This window comes from Bos grunniens, chromosome 2, assembly GCF_055505025.1.
Source record: "Bos grunniens cultivar Pamir isolate PY7600 chromosome 2, Bosgru_T2T1.0, whole genome shotgun sequence".
NCBI lineage: Eukaryota > Metazoa > Chordata > Mammalia > Artiodactyla > Bovidae > Bos > Bos grunniens.
In genome coordinates, this window is record NC_141166.1 from 1,508,496 (window position 1) to 1,530,080 (window position 21,585).

At 53.3% G+C, this 21,585-nt stretch overlaps 1 protein-coding gene and 1 long non-coding RNA gene across 5 annotated transcripts in view; one reads left to right on the forward strand and one right to left on the reverse strand.

The window, feature by feature from the left end:
- Positions 1–5,986: 5,986 nt before the first annotated feature.
- The window catches only part of PADI2 (peptidyl arginine deiminase 2), a 58,085-nt gene continuing 42,486 nt past the window's right edge, over positions 5,987–21,585 (reverse strand). Inside the window, exons 8-16 of one of the 3 annotated variants that reach the window (XM_086324832.1) lie at positions 20,449–20,552; positions 19,737–19,848; positions 19,115–19,222; positions 15,494–15,645; positions 14,157–14,301; positions 13,308–13,401; positions 11,560–11,645; positions 9,633–9,761; positions 5,987–9,015 (exon numbers count right to left, since the gene is read on the reverse strand). In XM_086324832.1, the coding sequence (XP_086180958.1) occupies positions 8,782–9,015; positions 9,633–9,761; positions 11,560–11,645; positions 13,308–13,401; positions 14,157–14,301; positions 15,494–15,645; positions 19,115–19,222; positions 19,737–19,848; positions 20,449–20,552 (1,164 nt within the window). In that variant the 3' untranslated portion in view covers positions 5,987–8,781. Of the gene's footprint in view, positions 9,016–9,632; positions 9,762–11,559; positions 11,646–12,257; positions 12,431–13,307; positions 13,402–14,156; positions 14,302–15,493; positions 15,646–19,114; positions 19,223–19,736; positions 19,849–20,448; positions 20,604–21,585 lie in introns of those variants that run through there. The other 2 variants (XM_086324824.1, XM_086324839.1) reach the window with 2 other exon arrangements.
- On the forward strand, positions 8,988–12,872 carry LOC147377233 (uncharacterized). 2 transcript variants are annotated; one of them, XR_015136351.1, is made up of 2 exons: positions 8,988–9,108; positions 12,193–12,571. It is a non-coding gene; the product is annotated as an uncharacterized LOC147377233 (long non-coding RNA). The 2 variants fall into 2 exon arrangements; XR_015136350.1 differs by having other exon boundaries at positions 9,014–9,484; positions 12,193–12,872.

Below are 21,585 nucleotides of genomic sequence, written 5' to 3' on the forward strand. Positions count from 1 at the left end.
GAGGTTATTGATATTTCTCCCGGCAATCTTGATTCCAGCTTGTGCTTCTTCCAGCCCAGCGTTTCTCATGATGTACTCTGCATAGAAATTAAATAAGCAGGGTGACAATATACAGCCTTGACGTACTCCTTTTCCCACCCCTGGACACACCCTATCCTCACCCCGCTGTGCAAGGAGGACCTTGCCCCCTTGGGGAGCAAGCAAGTTGCTTCTGTTCACTCCCTGCTGCAGTCAGCACAAGCATCTCGGTAAAGCCTTGCCTGAATTTCTCATCTGACCTCTACTCAATTTCTATTGATTGGAGAAGGTCAAGAGCCCTGATCGGTATCAATCTGATTGGATTGATATTTCGGCTTCCGTGGCCTAACTGAACAGGCATTTTATTCTTTCATTCAAAACATTTTCTGAGAACTGACTATTAAGAGACACTTGCTCCTTGGAAGAGAAGCTATGACAAACCTAGACAGCATGTTAAAAAGCAGAGACATTACTTCGCTGACAAAGGTCCATCTAGTCAAAGCCATGGGTTTTCCTGTGGTCAGGTACGGATGTGAGAGTGAGAGAGTCAATTCCTAGGCAGGTTGATAAGAAGTCTGGGGTCCCCAAGGAGGCAAAAGGGGTCTGTGGTTCTCCAGGAGGAGATAGGGGTCTGGAATTCTCAAGGAGGAGGAAAGGATAAACTTTTTTTTTCTCTACATTCCTTAGTCTTAGCCACATAAAACCTTTTTTTTCTTTAAGTCTGGAACTGATGATTACACAACTCAGTTTAAACTCTGTACTAGGGATTATATAGCAACAATGCTTGAGGACAGTCTCTCCTTCCTGAAAGCCTTGGAACTAATCCTGTTATCTTAGAATGTATATTATGGGAGTGGGTCTGGTAGGATCTTTCTGTTGTTAAGTTCTAATCCTGTTATCCTAAAATGTAAATTGTGGGAGTGGGTCTCATAAAATTGTCACAAACTTCAAACATTCTTTTGATTTATTTTAATACCTAATTTAAAAGCATACAGCTCCCTTGCTGACACTGGTTAGGGGGGCACTCTCCATCCCCTTCTGATGTCTGTCAGAAGCTTCCTCTGTCCATTTTCTTACTTTAATAAAACTCTGCTACACAAAAGCTCCTGAGTGATCAAACCTGGTCCCTGGTCCTGAAGTTGAATCTTCTTTGGAGGTCACAGATTCGACACTGTCCACCGTAAGCTACCCTCTTGGGGGCTCGTCCGGAATCTTCAGGACAAGGTAAGAACACGCAGAGCTCTAGCCTCCCTGCTTTCTCAGTACACACATGGTCTGCTTTACTTCTTAGCTCTTCGGTTCTTTGTGTGAGTGAGTGACATGCCCTGTGTGAAGTGGGTGATGAGCCCTGCTATGCAGTTTTGTGGTGCCTCATAATGACTGAAGGCAGCCCCCAAAAGGGGAGCCTTGTTGGGGGTTCATGCCAACCCGCCAAGGCCAAGAGACACCCAAGGTCCCTGCTAGGGGAGCAGCAGAGATGGGAAAAGCGCGTGGACTGAACTTTCCTTTCTCGGTCAGCTTTTCCTGATCTCTTTGACCATTCTGTAATTGTGTGGGGAATTAGAGCTACTAACCTAATCTGTCGGATCATAGACTTTCACAGGAATTGTGATCCAGGCTGTTATTATGCACTTTTACTTAGACCCCGTGTATGGAAGCGCCTGGCCTTGCTAGGAGCCCAAAGTTGCAGGAGCGCGTATGGAGCGAGGAGGACCTCTGGCTCCAGGAACGTCTCTCAGGCTAGATGTCACCCTCCTGGCTGCCTGCCCCAGGGGTCAGCGACCTGAAAGGGAGGCTTTGTCACAGCCGTGCCTCCTGTCTATGTGGAGAGAAGCACTGCTGGAGACCGTGAGGCCTTCTGAGGACATAGGTTGGGAACTGCAGGGTCTGGTCAGGCTGGAAGTGCAACAGGCTTCCTCCTTTGGTAGCGCTAGCTCTTAGCGGGCCAGAGGAGGCTCTCTGATGGCTTTTGTCTCAACTCCTTAGATATTCCTTTCGTGGAATCTGTCGAAATGAACTGGAAGGAATGGCCCTAATAGTTTGAGAACAAAAATCACTTTTCCTTCGCTGGCCAGCCCTCCACCACCTCTTTGCTCTCACATACACCGGCGTGGCGACACTCAGGAGGGGCATCCTGGTTGTTGTTCGTCCCTTTACCACTCACACGCTTCCCCTAGGAGTCCTAGCTTGGGAAACATTCTGGGAAAGCTACTCTCCTCCACCCCGGGAGGCATCAGAAGAAGAGGGCAAATCAAACCAAGGTCCTGGTGTTATGGAACTAAGTCAGTCTGGGATGCCATCAGGTCTACCCCGGGGGCATCTCCACACAACCTTGGTGGTAGAACCGGGAGCGCAGACAGAATGAAAACCACAATCACTGAAAACTAAGCAATCTCATCGCATGGACCACAGCCTCATCCAACTCACTGAAACTATGAGCCATGCCATGTAGGGACACCCTCTGATGGAGAAGGATAAGCTTAAGGAAGCTTCCTGATGGGAGAGACTGACTGAGGGGGAAACTGGGTCTTGTTCTGATGGGTGAGGCCATGCTCAGTAAATCTAATCCAATTTTCTGTGTTCCCTCCCTGTTATTTACCTGGGGCCAAACTATGGTGGAGATAATGAAGACAATGGCGACCTCCTTCAAAACGCCCCATGCAGACACTGCTACACTCAGGGCCCCCGACCCTGCAGCAGCCACCGCCACCCACGCCTCCACCAGCGACTCCTGGATGCTCACGGGCAAGTCTGGGTCAGTCTCTTGTGGGGTCCCTGCTCCTTTCTCCTGGGTCCTGGTGCACACAAAGTTCTGTGTGTGCCCTCCAAGAGTCTGTGTCCCCAGTCCTGTGTAAGTCCTGGCAGCTCTATGGCGGGGTTGCTGGCGACCTCCTCCCAGAGGGCTTGTGCCACACCCAGGTCTGCTGCGCCCAGAGCCCCTGCCTCTGCGGCAGGCCACTGCTGACCCTACCTCCTCAGGAGACACTCACACACAGTTCCGTCCACTGCTGACCCTACCTCCTCAGGAGACACTCACACACAGTTCCGTCCACTGCTGACCCTACCTCCTCGGGAGACACTCACACACAGTTCCGTCCACTGCTGACCCTACCTCCTCAGGAGACACTCACACACAGTTCCGTCTCAGTCTCTGTGGGGTCTCTGGGTCCTGGTGCGCACAAGGTCAGGGCTGAACAGGAACCCAGTTGGCTGGGGAGTGAGCCACAGGTGAAAATCACATTGCTCACATCATCCAGGCTTGAGACAAGGCTGCAGAGCTGGGCTTTCTGCATGAATATGTCTTTTATCTGGTTGTCCAGCTGGAGGAGAGATACCACATGCTGTCATTTGGTATCACCACACTGTATTATCAGTAACACTGCCATCAGCCCCTTGGAGCTGATGCCCCTTGGACGAGGATCCTGGATAAGTCCTCCTGGGCAGGCAGAGTTTATCCCTGGCTGCTCTTTTGCTTGGGGAGGAGGGATTCCACTTCCACAGGCTTCTGGCTATGCCAGGGTGTGGATCAGATCCCATCTGGAATGAAGAGGCTGATATAATGACAACCCCAATGCCCCTTACCTGGGAACAGAAGACATATTAAAATGCAGAATCAGGTTGTATCCCAGAGAATGGTGACAGGAAGGAGGCCGGAGGTGAGGGAGTTAGGTTTTCCCTTTCCACAGTGCTGGTGGGGATTCTCTTCCTGACGTGAGCAGAGGGGACTTGGCCAAGGGCACTCCCTTTGTCGAGAGGCCAGTCCTGGCAACGTCGCAGCAGCCACGATCCAGGCAAGAGAACCTTCTGTAGGGGTGAGATGCTGCACATGAGGGCCAAGGAGGGCTGATATCTATCTTCTATTTCTCTTTTTGGTATTATACAATCAACTTTTGTTAGCCATCGCAGTCAGTCTAGCTGGATTCTGAGGGTTTAAGGAATGTACCTATTTCTACAACTGGGACTCAGCCTGGTAGAGATGATTCTATAACTCTGCCATCCTATACGGTAGCTGTGCCCAAGCTTGCACTCAGTCACTTCAGTCATGTACGACCCTTTGCAAACCTGACTGTAGCCCACCACGCTCCTCTATCCATGGGATTTTCCTGGCAAGAATAATGGAGTGGGTTGCCATGCCCTCCTCCAGGGGATCTTCCCCATCTAGGGATCAAATCCGCATCTCTTGCATTGCAGGCAGACTCTTTCTTTACCCCCAGCTACCAAGGAAGCCCAATATGGTAGCCACTTGTGGCTACTGAATGCTTAAAATGTGGCTAGTCTTAAGAGAGATGTGATTTAAACATAAAATATATTTTAGCTTTCAAGGACTTACTACCAAAAAAGAGAACGTGAAATATTTCACTAATATTTTAAAAATTTGATTACCTATTGAAATGATAATAATTTGGATATACTGCTATAAAGAAGACATTATTAAATTAACTGCACCTGTTTTTCACTTTTAAAAATGTGGCTACCAGGAAATTTAAAATTACATATGTGGCTTGCACTGTTTCTATTGGAAGTCTCCGGATGACTTTCAGCAATTCTGAGGTGAGTGAGTGGCCAAGGTGTGAAGACACCCGCAGGATGGATTCAGCACACTAGCGTCCCTTGGGGAGTTCCCGACATAGGTGAGTCAGGAAACCCCCGTCGAGGATGGGCTCCAGCAATGCTACTTGGGTACAAAGGAGAAGAATGACCTCAGAGGGCTGGGCCTGTGGGTGAAGTCCGGGAGTAAGAGAACTGGAGATTTTAATTTTCACCAGAACATCTGTCCAGAAACCCAAGATGCGGCTGAGAGGTAAGAAGCCCCCAGGTGCATCCCAGAGCTTGCAAGTGGCTTCCAGTTTCAGCAACCAACTAGGTGATCCTATTTCAGGGCCTTAGGGACTTACTCACAAAGACCTTGCTGATCATGGCTGTGATTTATGTGTGTGTGCTCAGTCGCTCAGTCATGTCTGACTCTTTGCGACCCCACAGACTGTAGCCTGCCAGGCTTCTCTGTTCATGGGATTCTTCAGGCAAGAACACTGGAGTGAGTGGCCATGCCCTCCTCCAGGGGATCTTCCCAACCCAGGGATCGAACCCAGGCCTCCCCCCTTGCAGGAAGATTCTTTACTGTCTGAGCCACCAGGGAAGCCTATGGGTTTTATGCCATGGGTTAAATCGTACGTCCTGTGCGACAACTCCACATTATGAGAATATGTTATCACTCAGAGCAGTGGGCACACTGGCGCTTTGCCCAGATCCCTTTCTTGTTCTGGGAACCCATTCCCCAGCTCCTGGGACTCCTGTGCTAATAAGCACAAGCTGTGGGCAATTCCCTGGCCATCCAGGGGTTGGGACCCTATGCTTTTACAGCCACTGGGGGTGCGGGTTCAATCTCTGGTCAGGGAACTAAGATCCCGCAAGCCAAGAGGCATGGCAAAACACAAAACTACAGCTGTGACCCCCTTCAGATGATTGCCTGTGGGCTCCAGGGACCCCCTTGCCCGTTCAGAGTTCAAGTCCCCACGGCCCGCGACTGGTGTAGGTCATGAGACTTGGCCCCAGATGGAATGACTGAGCTGCCACTTCTGCTCAGAGCCCTCCTGTGACCAGGCTGAGGCTACATCTGAAATCACACTCTTGGCCTCTTCCCTTTTCTGGTCCTGCTCCCTGCGCTCCCTTCCTGGTTTCTCAGGGAGGCATTTCCTTCATAAGTCACTTGTTCCCAAAAGCTCACCTTTGGCTTTCCTTCTGGGGAACCCCACCAGAAAACAGTCAGACTTTATTGTGGGTGTTGGTCTTGACCTTGGGTGGTGGCCAAGTACTACACATCCATCGACTGTGTGGGATTCCAAACCCTCGGGGTACCCTTTCTGAGAGCCCTGGTTGTGTGTGCAGAAGGGCAGTGACCACAGGGCCAGGAGAGGGCCCTTGTATGGCCATGAAGCAACCATGAACATCACACCAGCAGCCACAGGACTTCCCTCCGACCATTTATTTTGTTGCTGCTTAATCAGGCTCTTTCCCAACATGTCGCCATCTCCAGCATCGCCTCTCATCCAGAAAGTTGAAACCATGCCCCGCCTCTCGTCATCTTCACAATACCCTCTGCTCTCTTATTTAAAAGATTTCAAAGTAAAGATCGAAACAGGACCTTGGCTGAGTTTTGCAACACGGAAGTATATTCTAGGCCTATGTTTATAGAAGGTGGTGGGTGGGAAAGAATGTCAAGCCCAGGGATGCTGGGGGGATATCCACGGCAAGGGCAGTCACACGGGTGGGCAAGCAAGATGGGGAAGGCCGTCTGAGGCCTGGGGGCTTCAGAGTCATCAGCAACTGCTAACTTACTGATGGGGAGAGCCTTAGAAAAATCCAGAAATACACACCGTCTCCACACGGGAAGTGCGCGCTTCCCCTTAAGGCAGACTAAAAAAGAAAAAATGAAAGCCCCAAACACACATTAACCAAGCACAAAAACACACAGCAAACTCTAAGTCTCTAGATAAACATTCACAAATAGGCACTTGGTGTCTTCAGCTCTGGGGTTGGAGAAACCTGGGGCTTGGGCCCCAAAGGCAGGAGCCGCTGTTCCCAAAGTGGGAACAGCAGCTTCTGAAGGCGCTGGGGCCCCATCTGCTGGGGGGCACTGGCCCAGCTGGACGGGCAGGAGGCTTGTTTAAAGAAGACCCACCCCTCTCATTTCACTGCGACAGCGACTTGTGGAAGCTCTGCACCCTGTGCATTCCCTGAATATAGTGAACTGGTATTTCTAAAGAGTGCATCACTGAAAGGGCAGATGCTGGCCATTTAAATGTGGGTGGCTGCCTCCTGGAGGCAAGGGCAAGGGCCAGAACCTGCTTGCTACCGGGCCCTGTACCCTCAGAGCCCACCACTGTGCCCGGCACTCAGACACACAATACAGGTTTGCTGAATGAGTGAATAATCCAAGATCTCATTCTTCAGGAATCCAAATTTACAACCTTTTCATTGGTTATAAATCAGTTCCTTTTTAACTCTCGAAGTGGAATTATAATTCACTTATTCTCTGAAGTCAGCTGCCCTTAAAGGAAATTTTAAAGCTGAAACTAAGTCTTTTCAGTGGGAGCCAGAGAATGAATCTGATTATGTCCAAATGAGAGGATTTTCAGCATGTACTAATAAACTTCAGTGGGGATCATCGGTCCATCTCTAAGGCCAGTAGCCGGCCCAGAACTGGCTGTTGGGGCTGGAGGTTAGGGCAGGGTCTTTATGTCTTGCGCCTGACATCTGGAGAGGAGAGGTGGGTCTTTAATTGTGTCCTGTGGCGGGGAGGTCTGAGCGTGGCTGGTGGGGAAGAAGTCCTTGTCTAGCTGCCTGGAGAGACAGCATCAGAGCAGGAAGTGGAGGCCGTGAGAGGAGATGGGTCAGGGGCGGCCAGAGAATCGAGAACCCAGCAGAGAAGATGGGTAACACAGCTCACCCTGGGGCATCTTTGCACACGGAACTCTGGGGCCATGAGGATGCTGGGGTCGGGGCGGGGGGGAACTCCCAAACATCTGGGAGAGCCTGGGTCCATGAGAAAGATGAGGCAGAAGGAGCATCTCAGAAATGGAGAAGGCTGTGCTGATAAAATCTGCTGCCAGCGAAGGGTCTAAGCTCGATGATTGGACCCTTGGGGAGTGGGGAGCTGCCAGTGGTGTCTACACTGCAGAGGGCAAGCAAGGGGATCTGCGGCAGCCTGGAAAGGAATGAATAAATGGGGTGGCCCCCTGGACAAACAGCAGTGGATTTCAAAGGATGACGGCAGTTCTAGGTACACCTGGATCCCAGAATCCCCTCATGCCGGCTGCCTTGGCCCTTGGGGCACGGCTGCTGGGCAAACTGGCCGTCCCAGAGCCTCTTCCCGTCTCCTCTCATTCCGCTTTGGACAACAGACTAAAGACTGGGGGAGGTTCTGGGTCCTGGGGTTTTTGGCTTGCTTTTCACATCAGGGCTACATAGACTCTGGCCAAACGTTCAGCTACTTTCAGGACGGTCCACGTGGAGGGTCACGGGGGGAGATGACATTGTGGGTGCTGAGGCCCTTCTGAGGGAGGCAAGGCACGGATACCCCACACCCCTCCCCAGTGCTGGAAGGCCCCTCAGGGGCGGCCCGCAGTCCAGTCCAGGCAGGGGGTGCTCTGGGGGTACGAAGAGTCTGGAGAAGTCAGGGAGGGCGGGGGGCACCCGGGCCCCTGTGGTGTTAGCCCCGACAGCTGGGTTTCCTCCTTTTTGTTATACAAGCGCCTGACTCGGCTTTGGTTGCTGAGTACTCACTTCAAACATGGTGACCTTGAGTGAACACACTGCCAGCTACATGACCAGGTAAGGAGCCAGGCCGCCTCCCCTCACTGAGGCCCTTTCTTCTAGAGATCTTAGTTGATTCTGATAACTGACAATTGGGGCTACCTTTTTTCCCCCCTCTTCCCTCGCTTTAAATTTCCACTCTCCCATTTAAAATTCACCAAGAAAGAGAAAGCCCTCGAAAAACCAGACCCCCACCCTCAACTCGCATGCAAGCAGAGGCCCAGTTTCCTGGGCTCTCTCTCCCCACGACCTCGCTGTGTGGCCCAGTGTGCCAGGCAACTTCCGGGTCCTGTAAGTAAAGTGAAATTGAAAGTAGAAACGTTTTCCCCAAGTTCCCTGATGGCTATCGCTGAAGGGCATCCTGCAGTCACACTAAGAACCACAGAGGCTGGTCCGGCGCCAGCACGGCAGCCGTGGGGCTGCGGCCCGCTCACGGCAGCCCCGGGCAGGTCAGGGCTCCATGTGCCACCACTTGAAGGCGAAGGGCTTCCGGCGCACGTTGGTGCCGCAGTGCACCTCGCCCAGGAACTTGTGGTAGGCGGAGATGTCGTCCACGAAGGTGCAGCAGAGACCCAGGGGCTCCAGCAGGCAGCGCACGTGCGTCTCCAGGCAGCACACCTCCTCCACCTGCGGCCCAAACGGCTTGGGGATGCCCAGGTCCTTGTCGAGCACGATCATGTTCACCTGGGACGGGCAGGGGGGCGGCAGTCACCGTCACTGAGCGCCTGCTCTGCCCGCCCTGCTCCAAGCCCTCCAACAGCCCTGCGATCCGGGACTGTGAGTATCCCCACTTTACAGATGAGGAAGCGGAGGCTCAGAGGGGGCTCAGCACTCCATACATGGCAGAGCTACATGGAAAGCCTAGCAACCGCCCCGTGTGTGTGTGTGGACACACGTGTGCATGCGGCTGCATGTGCATCGGTGTGCGCACCGCACGCGTGAACGCGTGTTTTCATGTGCGTATACACGCAGCTGTGTTTCTTGTGTGTGTGTTTTAACCTCTTTCTAGCTCTAGAAGACTCTCCTCTATGATAACAAGAATCTCTCTCGTCTATAAAGGCCTTTGAATTTACAAAGCACTTTCCACTGTGTTAAGCTGAAGCCTCCCCCAGGATCCCAAGGGGCAACCAGGAGGAGCAGTCCTCCCGGCAGGGTGAGTGCTGGGGTGGGAGGCCACACGGCAGCTCAGCCGGGCCTGGGGTCTGGGCCTCCCGTTCGGCCAGCCTCAGCAAGGGGTCCCTCCAAGTCTGGCCCGCCCCTACTGACAGTTTGGGTGAGGTCCGGAGCCCAGAACACCTCACCATGTTTGGGAAGAAGGCCCTGGCCTGGCGGTTCTTGTCCATCTTGAACAGGGCGGGCAGGTCGATGATGTCCTGCTCCGTCAGTCCCAGCTCCTTCTTAAGGATGTCGCGGTTCCAGTCCAGGCAGCGCTGGGTGACGGGGAAGAAGGGAGGGCGGGCGAGTGAGGGGCACCCCGACACCTCTGTCCACCTCAGCCCTGCCTGAGGCATCAGACCCGGGGCCCCAGCACTCCAGGGAGCGTGCAGGGCTCCTCCAGCACGGGGCACCTCTCCCATGCCCCTCCCACCCGCACTGGGAGTAATGGAGAAGCAGAGAAAGTTACAGAATTCGTACCAGGAGCTCACAGCAATGACACTCAGCACTCATTTACTGATCACCAACTACGAGTCAGACCCTGAGCGCTTGCCATGCAGCGTCCCACTGAATCCTCAGGCCACCCGAGGTGGAAAGAGTAACAGTGACGATGGTCTTGATTAATAATAATAGAAACTAACATGTACGAGCACCCTAAGTGTACGGTTCTGAGTGCTGTACGTACGTTCCTTGTCTCAACCTCAGTCTCGTGAGGTGGACACTGTTAGTATCCCCTTATTGGAGACCAGGTGGCTCGGTGGTGAAGAATCTGCCTAACAAAACTCAGGTTCAGTCTCCAGGTCGGGAAGATCCCTGGAGAAGGAAACGGCAACCTACTCCAGCACTCTTGCCTGGGAAATCGCATGGACAGAGAAGCTGTTGCACTACAGTCCATGGGTCACAAAGAGCCAAACACGACTGAGCGACTGAGCACACACATCTCAACTTTTAGAGACGAGGGAAGCTAAGACAGAGTCCTTAGTGAGCGGCCCAGAGTCCCAGTGCGGAAAGCGAGGGGTCATGGTCTGACCTCAGATCTACCTGATGCCAAAAAGTGAAACAGAGAGGGGTTGTGATAAAGTCAACTTTCAACCGGCCGTGAGACGTTTGGGGACCTTTGGGAAACTTGGGGTTGCTTCTCCAACATCCCTCCACCCCTCCCCTTGAAATGCAGCAGCCAGTCGCTGGGTTGAGCTGTCGCCTCCTTGAGACGGCTGGTGCCCCTGCCTCTTTGTTCCAGGGGTCAGTTCAAGGGCAATAAACTAGGATTGAGGCAGTCAGCATATGAAATTCCTCTGGCTATAAGAATCGGTTCAGGTTGGCGCAGAGTGAAATGCAAAGCTTTTGTTTAATTGTTGGCGGCATGTAAGACCTCTCTCTTTGTGGAGGTATGGGGGGTGGATGGACGACCTTGAACTGCTGCAACTAAGCTTCTGCCAGGAGGGTGCCTGCAGAGCCCAAGAAGTGCAGGGATGGAGCCAGAGCCCTGATGAGCCTACGCCTGAAATCCACGCCACTGTCGAACTTGCCACTTGTATGAGCCAATCGTGCCCTTTTGTCTCAATATGTCCGAGTTTTTTTTTAAACTTGGTGCTTTAAATATGCCCATGCAAACAGAGATCTAATTCAACTAAATAGGACCCTGTTGACTGGTTTCTACTTCTGGATATAATTTTGAGATTTAGGAATTCAGAAAGTAGGATTCATCCATAGAGAGAAAACTTCAGGAATCTGTGACCCCTAAAAAATAAAACTTCAGGGCATATCTTCCTGTAAGAGTTTTCCTGGAAGTAGGTCTGTAGTTTTCGTATTTTGGTGTCTGTGGGTCTCCCCCAAATGCTGCGGGCTCTAGCCTTACAGAAACTTCGGCTCTTGAGCACCGCTTGGTACATCTTCCTTCCCAGGTCTCCTGTCTGCTTCTGGCCTCTGCTGGCCTGCACCTCCCACTACTGTCACACCACTCAGCTTCCAGTAGGGAGTAAGTCAGGCAGGCGGGCCGCCATCCCCTAGGGCGGCCCCAAGGCTGTGACAGGCGCAGCCTCTTCCCTCCCACAAGACCCAGCCCGAGCTCACCTGGAAGTACTGGTTCTCCTGCACGAGGCTCTCATTGGACAGAATCTTGTTGATGGTGATGCGCTTGCTGCTCATCCCGCCCAGGCCTGTGGGGGTCAGAGGACAGGGGATGGTCTATGTCCTGCCTCGTGCTCTTCTTTGCCAAGACTCTCAGCTTCTGGGCTCTCTCAGGACGAGGCCGATGGAGCAGGAACAGGCAGGAGCGTGGGAGGGCAGCCCCTGCGGACGCTTCTTTTCCCAGGGCTGGCCATGTCACCAGGGCCAGGGAAGAGGGGGGCCGCTGCCTTGCTCTCTCTCTGGCCCGAGGGTGGGGTGGCACAAGAGGCCTGCTTCCAAGGACGAGCAGCAGGCCAGGGGGAGGGTGGCAGAAGCGACCTCCTTCCAAGGACGAGCAGCGGGCCAGGGGGAGGGTGGCAGAAGCAGGGGGCCAGGCGGCGACGCCCTCCTGTTTCAGGCCCGCCTCACGCCCGCCCCCGTGCTGTGCTGGGCCTGCATCTATCTCCTGTCCGCTCGTGGGGGCCCGTGTGGTTTCTGATTGGTGACCCCCAACGCTTAGGGAGCACCCGCTATGTAGCAGGGAGCCGTCTGGAAATTCACCGCAGTAGCTCAATAGTCGCCCCCCATCTCTATCAGGTAGCTTCCAGCATTAAAGATGAAGAAGCGGAGGCACAGAGACGCTCCCTGACTCATCCGAGGCCTTACAGCTGGTGGCTGAGCCCGTGAGCAGACCAGGAAGCCAGACTGCAGAGCCCAGCTATTGACTCCTTTCTCCGTGTCTGATGCTGGTCCACTGCGTTTCCTAGTTGTGCAGCAAACAGATGGCAAACAGATGGGGGCTGCTGCTGAGCGGTCTCCAACCCCTTGGACGCATCTGTACAGAGATAATAGCTCCTGTACCCTATGGGGGGCTTTGAGGGGTTAATATAGAAAGAAGCTTTCAGAAAGTCGAGACTCATGCCTGCCAACGTAAAAAGTTCCTATCGGTGGGAATTAAAAAAGGACAGTGGTCTTATCTTGTCCGTCCCAGACACTAGTCACCATCAGGAACGCTGCCTTTGGACGTGGAGGGTGGTCATGTACGTAAGTATCAACCAGTCTGAGGGATACAGACTCTTGGGATCAGGTGGATTAGAGATGCCAACCTGAAAAGTGACAACAACTAATTTACGAAAAACACTTAAGAAACTGTCATGGCGCCTCACTGAATCCACCTGATCAGCTCCCTTTGTTTCCATGGTTAATTTAAGAGCAAAGCTCCTCCCAGTCTGTCTGTCTCAATTATGTGTCTGAATTAAGCAGACGGTTTCTCGCTCCGGGACTCGTGGTGAAGCCGTCTTGCATTGCGTCGTCAGCTCCGCTCTTCTTCCTGCCCCTAAACTGCAGGATGTACGCTCTTCTCTAGCTTCGTTTCCAAAGCGCAAGGTCCCCGAGTGCAGACGGCACTTTGGTTTTGAACCATTTAACTCTCCTCGGGGCTGGTGCCATTTGAAGTGTCCCACACCATGTCCCGAAGAACCACAGGCCACTGTCGAGGGTCATAAGGGGCGGTGGGCAGCTTGAGGTGGGGGTGACGACCGCGAGGCCCACAGAGGCCAGGGCCGCCTCCCACCAGGATGACCCCACAGCCTCAGAGCGGGCTGGACGACCGGAAGTGGAGCTGGCTGTCCGGGACAAAGCGCTTACCAGCCCCGTCCTCCCAAAGGCCCCCTGGGGGCCCGGCTCGCTGCCAGGGCCCCGTGGGCACTCACCTTTGAACATGATGGCCTCCCCGTGGCCCTCCTTCTGCTTCTCTCTGAAGAGCTTGTAGCAGGCTGAGGTGCTGGCCATGAGCATCCGGAATTTCTGCAAGAGACCGTCCGGCCGGCCGGTCAGCAGAGGGCAGGTGGCCGAGCTGTGTGGGGGGCTCCCGCCCTGAGGACCCGGGGCCCTGCCTGCACATTGTCTCAGCCACCCACACCGAGTGGCGAAGGCTGCCTGGCAGGATTTCTCTATTTCAGAGGAGTATTTCTCACCCTTCCTGCCACAGAAATTTTCCTGCCTCAGCAACGCAGTCGAGTCGAAGCTCAGAGTAAAAGGTGACCTTGGACAGAGAGGGAGAGCATCTCCAAGGGGCCAAAAGGCCCGGCCATTTGCTCCAGATTTCCAGGGTTATTAAATTGCAGACATTTCTTTGCGTTTCAGAAAATGAAAGACTCTCTCTAGGGCCCCAGGCCCATACGCCATTGCTCTCCAGGGCATTACGGCCAGTACCGTGGCCACCAGCCCTGTGGGGTTATTGGACACTTCAACTGCGGCTGGTCTTAGTGGAGATGTGTGAGGAATAAAGCATACACCAGATTCTGAATGCTTGGTATGAAAAAAGAACGTAAAACCTCTCATCATTAATTTTTATAATGATTACATGTTGAAATGCTAAAATTTCAGATTTATTGGGTTAAACATTTACTGGCCACAGCAACAACATACAAACCAGCTTCAGCCTCCTTCCTTCTTCCTCTGTACAGTCCACTTCTACTAGATACCCCGCTGCTGACAAGAGCTGGTAGTACAGGGGTTCCGCACCAGCCTCCCCGCTCCAGTCTCAGAGGTCAGCTCACCTTGGTGCCTGGGATGGGGACGAAGGTCACGAACTCATCCACGTGGCCCACGGTCAGCCAGTCTGAGTAGAGCTCCACGGGCACCTGGACCTGCTGGGCCTGCAGGAAGTCCCGCACCACCCTGGTCATCCTCCGACCACCGGACCTGGGTGGGGTTGGGAGGGGGCAGTTCTTCAGAAGGTTGCCCGTGGTGCCTGTCTTGCCAGAGGGCTTGCAGGAGTTCCGCCCCTGGAACCCAGCCTGGACCCAGCGTGGCATCAGCAGAAAAGTCATGAGAAGGAACCTGAGTTGCAGAGACACTGCCCAGCCAGAAAGGCAGTTGAGTCCAGGGGGGAATAAGGAAGTGTCAGCTGCAGCCACGGTGTGTGTGAAGGGCATGGAGCCCGGCCTTTAGGCCCTGAGGGTGTCAGTGGGTACAGGGAGGCCAGCTTCTGTGCCCAGGGGTCCTTCTTGGACTGCTGGAGGGGCTCAGGCTCAGGCAGCGTTCCACAATCCGCCCCTGCCTATGTCCCTCTTTGCGAGTAACATCTCACTTTCAGTCTTCCATCAAGTGACGCCTCTTCCAGGAAGCCCTTCTTGACTTCTACACTCCCTGAGGTCTTCAATCTGCCCATTACCCTTACACTATAACCCAAGATCTTCACAGTGGCTGGAAGATTCGTTTTTGATCTGGGCCCGTCTATGTCTCCTACTTCACCTTACTCTTCCTTGTTCTGTCTGTACCTGCTTTATCTTCCTCACTGCATCTGTTAGCACCCAGAAGTATCTCACTTGGCTGCTTGCTCCCACGTTTGTTTTCTATATTGCCGAGACCCCCACTCATCTTCTCTCAGTGCTGTTCCTCCTCCAACTCCTGCACCCCTTCCCCACCTTATTTATAATCTCATCATATACCCTCCCATTTGGGGAAGAGGGTCATTTACTTAGTTTCTTTCCTGGTGGCTCAGACGGTAAGGCGTCTGCCTACCATGCGGGAGACCTGGGTTCGATTCCTGGGTCGGGAAAATCTCTTGAAGGAGGAAATGGCAACCCACTCCAGTATTCGTGCCTGGAAAATCCCATGGACAGAGGAGCCTGGCAGGCTACAGTCCATGGGGTCGCAAAGAGTCAGACAAGACTGAGCGACTTCACTTCACTTCATGTTAGATCCTAATTCACACTAAGATGTAAAGGCTAACTTGATTTTCTTTCCAAGAATGTCTATATCTTGTCAGTCATGGGCAGGTTAATTCTCCCAGCCAATCACTCCATGTTGGAGCAACCCAGTCTGCTCCGACAGAAACAACCGCTACCCCCCACCCCCCCCACCCCGCCAGCCCCTCCCTGGCTTCTCTTACAGAGGGAAGCTGCTCCCGACGAGGATCCGGCCCAGCGGGTATGTCTTGCCATCCACGGTCACTGGCGGACTGACCTCCAGGTTCCCGAAGGAATCCAGGCTGGTGACAGTCTCAAAGAGTGGCTCCCGGGTTACATAGCCAAAGTCTGGGCCCTGGGCAGGGGGCACACACCTGTGGTTAGTCCCCCGTGGCCAGGAGCCCTCAGTCCCAGCCCAGCCACCCTCTGAGGACCACTTTTCACCACCTTTGGTATGGCCCTGAGAGCACTTAGCTTCTGGGGGTTGCCCATTTGCTTGTTACTCCCGCTGAAGAGCAGGAACCCGGCATGGGGAGGCTGTGAGCACGTCGGTATGAGCGTGTGTGTGTGTGTGTGTGTGTGCATGCGTGCACATCTGTGTCTCTGCATCCGTCTCTATTTCTTAAACACAGAGAAATACTGGCGATTTCATGATTGGTCCTTGTTTTGTGCCATTGACATCCCTGTTCCTCTGCTGATGTGAGCAAGCAACAGACCTTTGCTGATGTTAGCTATTTGTTGGGGGCCAGAGTGAGGTACTCCGCCCATGGCAAAGGTCATGAGGAAGGAGGCTCGACATACGCAAAGGTGGGATCGAGCCTCAGGAGTCCCCCTGGAAATCCTCGAGCGTCTACCCCCATAACCAGAGCCTGCCTACTTTACTACTTTGTGCTCTTACCTACACCTCTGACTTTACGGGGGGCTGTCCCCCACCACCTCTTTCGGAGAAGGAGTTAACCTAGAGCTCCTGTCAATAAAAACTCTTGGGTGTGACAAGAGTGTTTTAACCTACAAACTCCTCTGAAGGTTCTCTAGCCTGCCTGACAGGCTCGTCCGGCCACATGTGATTGCTCACAGCCTCCCAACCGTGAGAGGCACGAGATGCTTTAAACCTTCTAAAAACAGGTTCCTTAGAAAAGTTAGAAAACTATTAGTATAAGTATAATGGGCTGATTAGAAATTGTATTGGTGAAGGGTTTTTCATTTGTTGAGCCAATGTTTGTTGCTAAGTCTCCACATCCCCTGCCCTTACACACATTAATGAATATATAGAAGAAATAAGTATTAACCTTTGATATTAATCACGTTAGACCTTAGGCTAAGTAAATTCTTTCCTTAACTAAAACCCACTACACCCTCACCCTATAGGAATGTAACTTTATTTGGGTGGCGTCTGTTTTGAGAATAATCAGCCCTGGAGAAATAAGTGTCCTGACTGACTGACCGCTGTCACAAGGAGAGGGTCGTAAATTGTCAGCAGGCCCCCCTGGCCAGAAGATGATGTAACACCCCTAAGACCTCTGTATACATTTGTGTGAAGCACCTGACTTTAATAAAAGTCAGGACTGCTGTCCCCGCGTGACTTTTGTATAACATCTCAGTGTATAAAAACAGACCATGGAAAATAAAGAATTGGGATCAGTTTCTCGAAATACTGGTCTCCCCATGTCGCTCTCTCTCTCACTCTGGTTGAGTCTCCATCTGGAGCGCGGAACCCGCCATGCTTACTAATTATGCCTGGGCTTCTAAGATCCGACCGGGGAGGCCTCAGTGTCTCCTCTCCTTCGGGAGAACGGAAGGACGCCTGCGGCCTACGTAAGTGGTGCAAACTTCTTGTCTTGAAGTTTTATTGGTCTCCTGCGTAAACCAAGCCACTCAGCCTCTTTTCTCCACTGAATTTTCCTACTGAGCTATCCTTATTCTATTACTCTTTATATCTTTAATTAATATCTAATTGAAGCTATTGTATCCTGATCCTCGCCTATGCCGTCTCTCCTTCGAATACCCTGGATCAGCCGGGGCTGGTCCCCGGCAGCTATTGACGGATGGGGGCTGTTTGTTACTATGATCTTACCAAGTGAAAGCTGGCCAAACATGCAAGAACGTCAGATAAGTAACATACAATTTCAATCTAGCCCCAACCAACCATGTGTGTTCACTGAGCCCAGATGCAGCCTCAGACTCCTTCTTAGCACAGAGCTCTAACAGACTGGAGTTACATGATACAACCCCCGTAATGAGTATGGTAAAGCCCCTGTGACTCCCTGAATTTTAAGTTTCCTTTCATGATTTTTTTTTTTTTTTTTGGTAAAAAGGTAGGGATCTTGCTTGAGAGCTTGCACTGGGGCTGGGACAAAGCTTGTCCGACAGACATCCTTGCTAATAAAAATCATAGAGTGAGAAGACGTGGCTTATCCTGGGCCAGCTCAGAGGCTCAAGGGACAGCTGTGCCCAGAGGGGTGAATGGCTGCAGCTTAGCGCTTTCTCTCCTGGGAGCCCCAGACGGCAAGGTGTGATCTGCCAGAGGCTGGGGCAGCTGGGCTTTTATAGCCTCACACAGGGGGCGGGGGGCAGGCACGCAGCACAGAGCCGGGCTTGGCCCGGGCCTCCAGGAACAACGTAGCCCAGGGCACTGGTACCAGGCCAGCCGGGAACACTGCAGGCAGTGGCGACCCAGGAAGAAAGTGAGAACAGGATCTGAGGCCTCAGTTCTCAGGCCTGTGGCAACTGCTGAACGGTGTGACTGCCCCTCGTGCTGGAGGAAGTGGACAGTCCGTACTGAGGACGGTGTCCAGGGCTGGGGAATGAGAACCAGAACAGCAGCTAATAATATAGTCCTTGTGTCGGAGCAGCATGGGAGTCTTAGATCACGCCTTCGGTCTTTGCAGCAAGTCTGTGAGACGGATGCCATTCCAATCCCCGTTCCACAGACGAGCACACTGAGGCCTGAGGAGGTTAAGTTGCTTGCCCAAGGCCACGCTGCTGCTAAGGGGCGGAACTGGGACTCGAGGCCAGCTCCATCTGGCGTTCCAGAGCCGTGTGCTCATGGCCCTGCCATCTCCTGTGATGAGGGACAAGGTTAGTGAGTGTTCTCAAGCAGCAGGTGCGGACTTGGCTAAGGGCTGCCTCTGAGCAGCTCTGGTGTCTCAGGGAGGCTGTCCTGCATGTTACTTTGGGAAAGACCCCTAACCTACATTTTATGCTCCAGCCAAGCTCTCCTTGCCTATTCAGGGCAGAAGGTCAGGACAAGGAAGACTGAGTTGGGTTCTGTCCTCATCCAATTGGTTGTTGAGGGCATAAAAAGAGAGTGGTAATGACCTCTAGGATCAAGGGTGGGGGTTAGATTGCTTTTTTAAAAACTCATGAACTAAAAAATCACAGCCTTACTGAGCTTTGAAGTTGGAACCAGGCTTTCCAACAACTGCTTATAAGTTTCCTCCTTGAAATGTATTTTGTTGCAAGTTGGAGGTGGGGGCAGGGGCAGATCTCTGTCTCCCATAGAATCAGTTATGAGAGCAGGAAGGGATGTTGGAGGTTACTATCCCAATGACCCATTCTGCAGATGAGAAGATGGAAGCAACAGACTAATTTGCCAAGGGGCTTCCCGGTGTCTCAGACGGTAAAGAGTCCGCCTGCAACACAGGAGACCCGGGTTCAATCCCTGGGTCCGTAAGATTCCCTGGAGAAGGAACGGCAACCCGTTCCGGGGTTCTTGCCTGAGACTCCCGGGGACAGAGGGGTGCCCGAGGCCTCCCCACTGCTCTGCCCTGCAGCCCCGGGCTGCACCCCGACCCCATCCGGCAAGGCGGCCCTCAGCCTCTCACCAGGAGCTGCTTCACCGGGAAATCCTTCAGGTTTCCGTCTCTGGGGGAGTCCAGCACCACGGGGAAGCCTTTGTGCGGGGCCTCGATGTAGCCAAACTCGATTTCATCCTGTGGGGACAGTGGGAAGAGCCATCCAGTGAGCCCAGGGGGCCTCCAGGGAACTCCAGCTGCCTCCCCAGTCCCTCGCATACGACGGCAGGAGTTTCTTATGCAGCCTTCCTCAGAGGCTCTGCAGGCCCCTGGTGTGCTTGCACTCGCTGACCCCGCTGTAAAAAGCTGGTAACATCCTGTGTGCATCTTCCTGCAAGGAACACCTTAACTCGAGAGCCATGCTGTATTCACAGATGGGCTCCTCTTTGGCTGTTGTAGGGTGCTCCACAGAGAGGCGACCGGTCACGCAGTCGCCCCTCCCCACGGACGGATGTCTCCGTTGCTTCAGTCTCCGCCCCTCTAAGAAGCTGCAGTGAGCCGCCTGGTGCGTTTATGTCCCTGTGCACACGCACACGCGTGATCTGACATAGAATTCACACGTGCGGAGCAGCTGGCTGCCAGGGTGCTGACACTAAGCTGCCCCTCTTGCCTGAGTCCTGAGTCGCGTCCTTCCCAGCCTGGGGGGCCTCACCTGGATCCAGCGGTCTCCCCGGTTCATGTACTGGAAGCAGACCTTCAGTTCGCAGTTGGTTTTCTCCACCAGGTTCTTCACCTCTTTCAGGAACAGGTAGTTGTCCTTCATGCTGAGAAGCGTGGGCAAGAGGGAGAGACCAGGAGGGAGCGTGAGGAGGCACAGGCCTGCCATGGGGGAGGCGCAGCAGCGAGCCCCTGGGCTGGGCCCTGCTGGGCAGGTGAAGCCCCTCTGTGCTCACCTGTGCACAGGCTGCTGGAGTCAAAGGCCGTGCAAACTCAGCCCTTCCTGCAGTGTCTGCCACGGTCATGAACAAAGCGAGGAGGGGAATTCTCACCCCGCCTCCTGAAAGCCTTCCACCTCTGACTCCCAGATTTCCAAGAAACAGCTAACCTAACCCGGAGGCAGGGGATGGGCTCAGGACATGGACAGCACAGGCCCAAAAGATGTGGGAAAGAAAACGCAGCTATCACTTTTAGAGCACAAAAACTGCTCCAGGACCTTGACAAATGCTTTGCCTGCTTCACCCCACTTAATCCTCGCAGAGACTCTGTGATGTCACCATCTCAGAGAAACAGAGGCACAGAGAGGTCACGTTAGTGCTCAAGGTCACGCAGCCGAGAAGCAACGAGCGTGACCTGACCCAGGTCTCTCACCTCCTGAAGCCCCAGCTCCAGCCGCCTGGCCTGTCTGCACTGTGCCTACCACTTACCAGCACACAAATACCGACACGGGAGGCAGGATGTTGGGGGTCATGATCCACGGAGCGATGCGGAACGTCACGGTGTCCGTGAAGACGGGCGTCAGAGGGATCTCCTGGGCGTGGGAGAGATCAGGAGGTCTTGTCAGGGTGCTTTTCACTCCTGTCTAACAAAGTAGGTGAGACCAGTAACTGCTGTTCAGTCGCGCAGTCGTGTCCGACTCTTTGCGACTCCATGGACTGCAGCACACCAGGCCTCCCTGTCCATCACCAACTCCCGGAGTTCACTCAGACTCCCGTCCATCGAGTCGGCGATGCCATCCAGCCATCTAACCCTCTGTCGTCCCCTTCTCCTCCTGCCTCAGTCTTTCCCAATGGTAGTACATTATTGAGCACTTACTGTATGCCAGGTCCTATTGTGACAGGTGAGATTTCACTTCTGCCATACTCAGGGGTACATACTATTTTAATCCTTGTTTTGTAGATGGGAAAACTGAGTCACAGACCTCTGATTCACAAACTGTACAAAGCTGTCCAAGGTCAAGTGATCAGTAAGTGGGTAAGCCTGTATTTAAACCCAGACTGTTGAGCTCAATCTCAACTGCTATCTGATCTCATTGCATCCAAGTTCTTTTCCTGAAATCGGCTCACACGATGACTGAGTCAGACCCAGCCTTCCTCAGTTTTTGCTCTGGGTACCTTGCTCTTTTCTACATGTGAACATTTTAATGTTATCGGGCGAAATTTTGCTCTGTCCAGATTTTTTTTTAAGGAAAGGTTCGGGAAGCTTGCCCGGAACCTGAGGGAAGATGAGGTAAGATTTCGTTGCATGGCTGGCTTTGGAAAGCTACAGGAAGCCGCGTCCCGCCCTTGGTGGGGAGCATGGGGGTGGCCTTTCCCGCATGGGTCTGCCTTCCGCTGGTGTCCGCTGGAGGGGCCGCTCTGAGACCCTGATGCACTGCGGGTGCAGGAGCAGCCCCTCCCCGCCCCATCTCATTATCTCCATTTTTTCTGCCTTTCCCTCCTCCCAGGGACTCGAGAGCACGTTGTGAATGAGCTGCTCCAAGCTTGGATGCTCACAATCACCCCAGGAAGCAGAAGCATGTGTCATTTCTATTTTCCACATGGGGAAACCAAGGCGCACGGGGC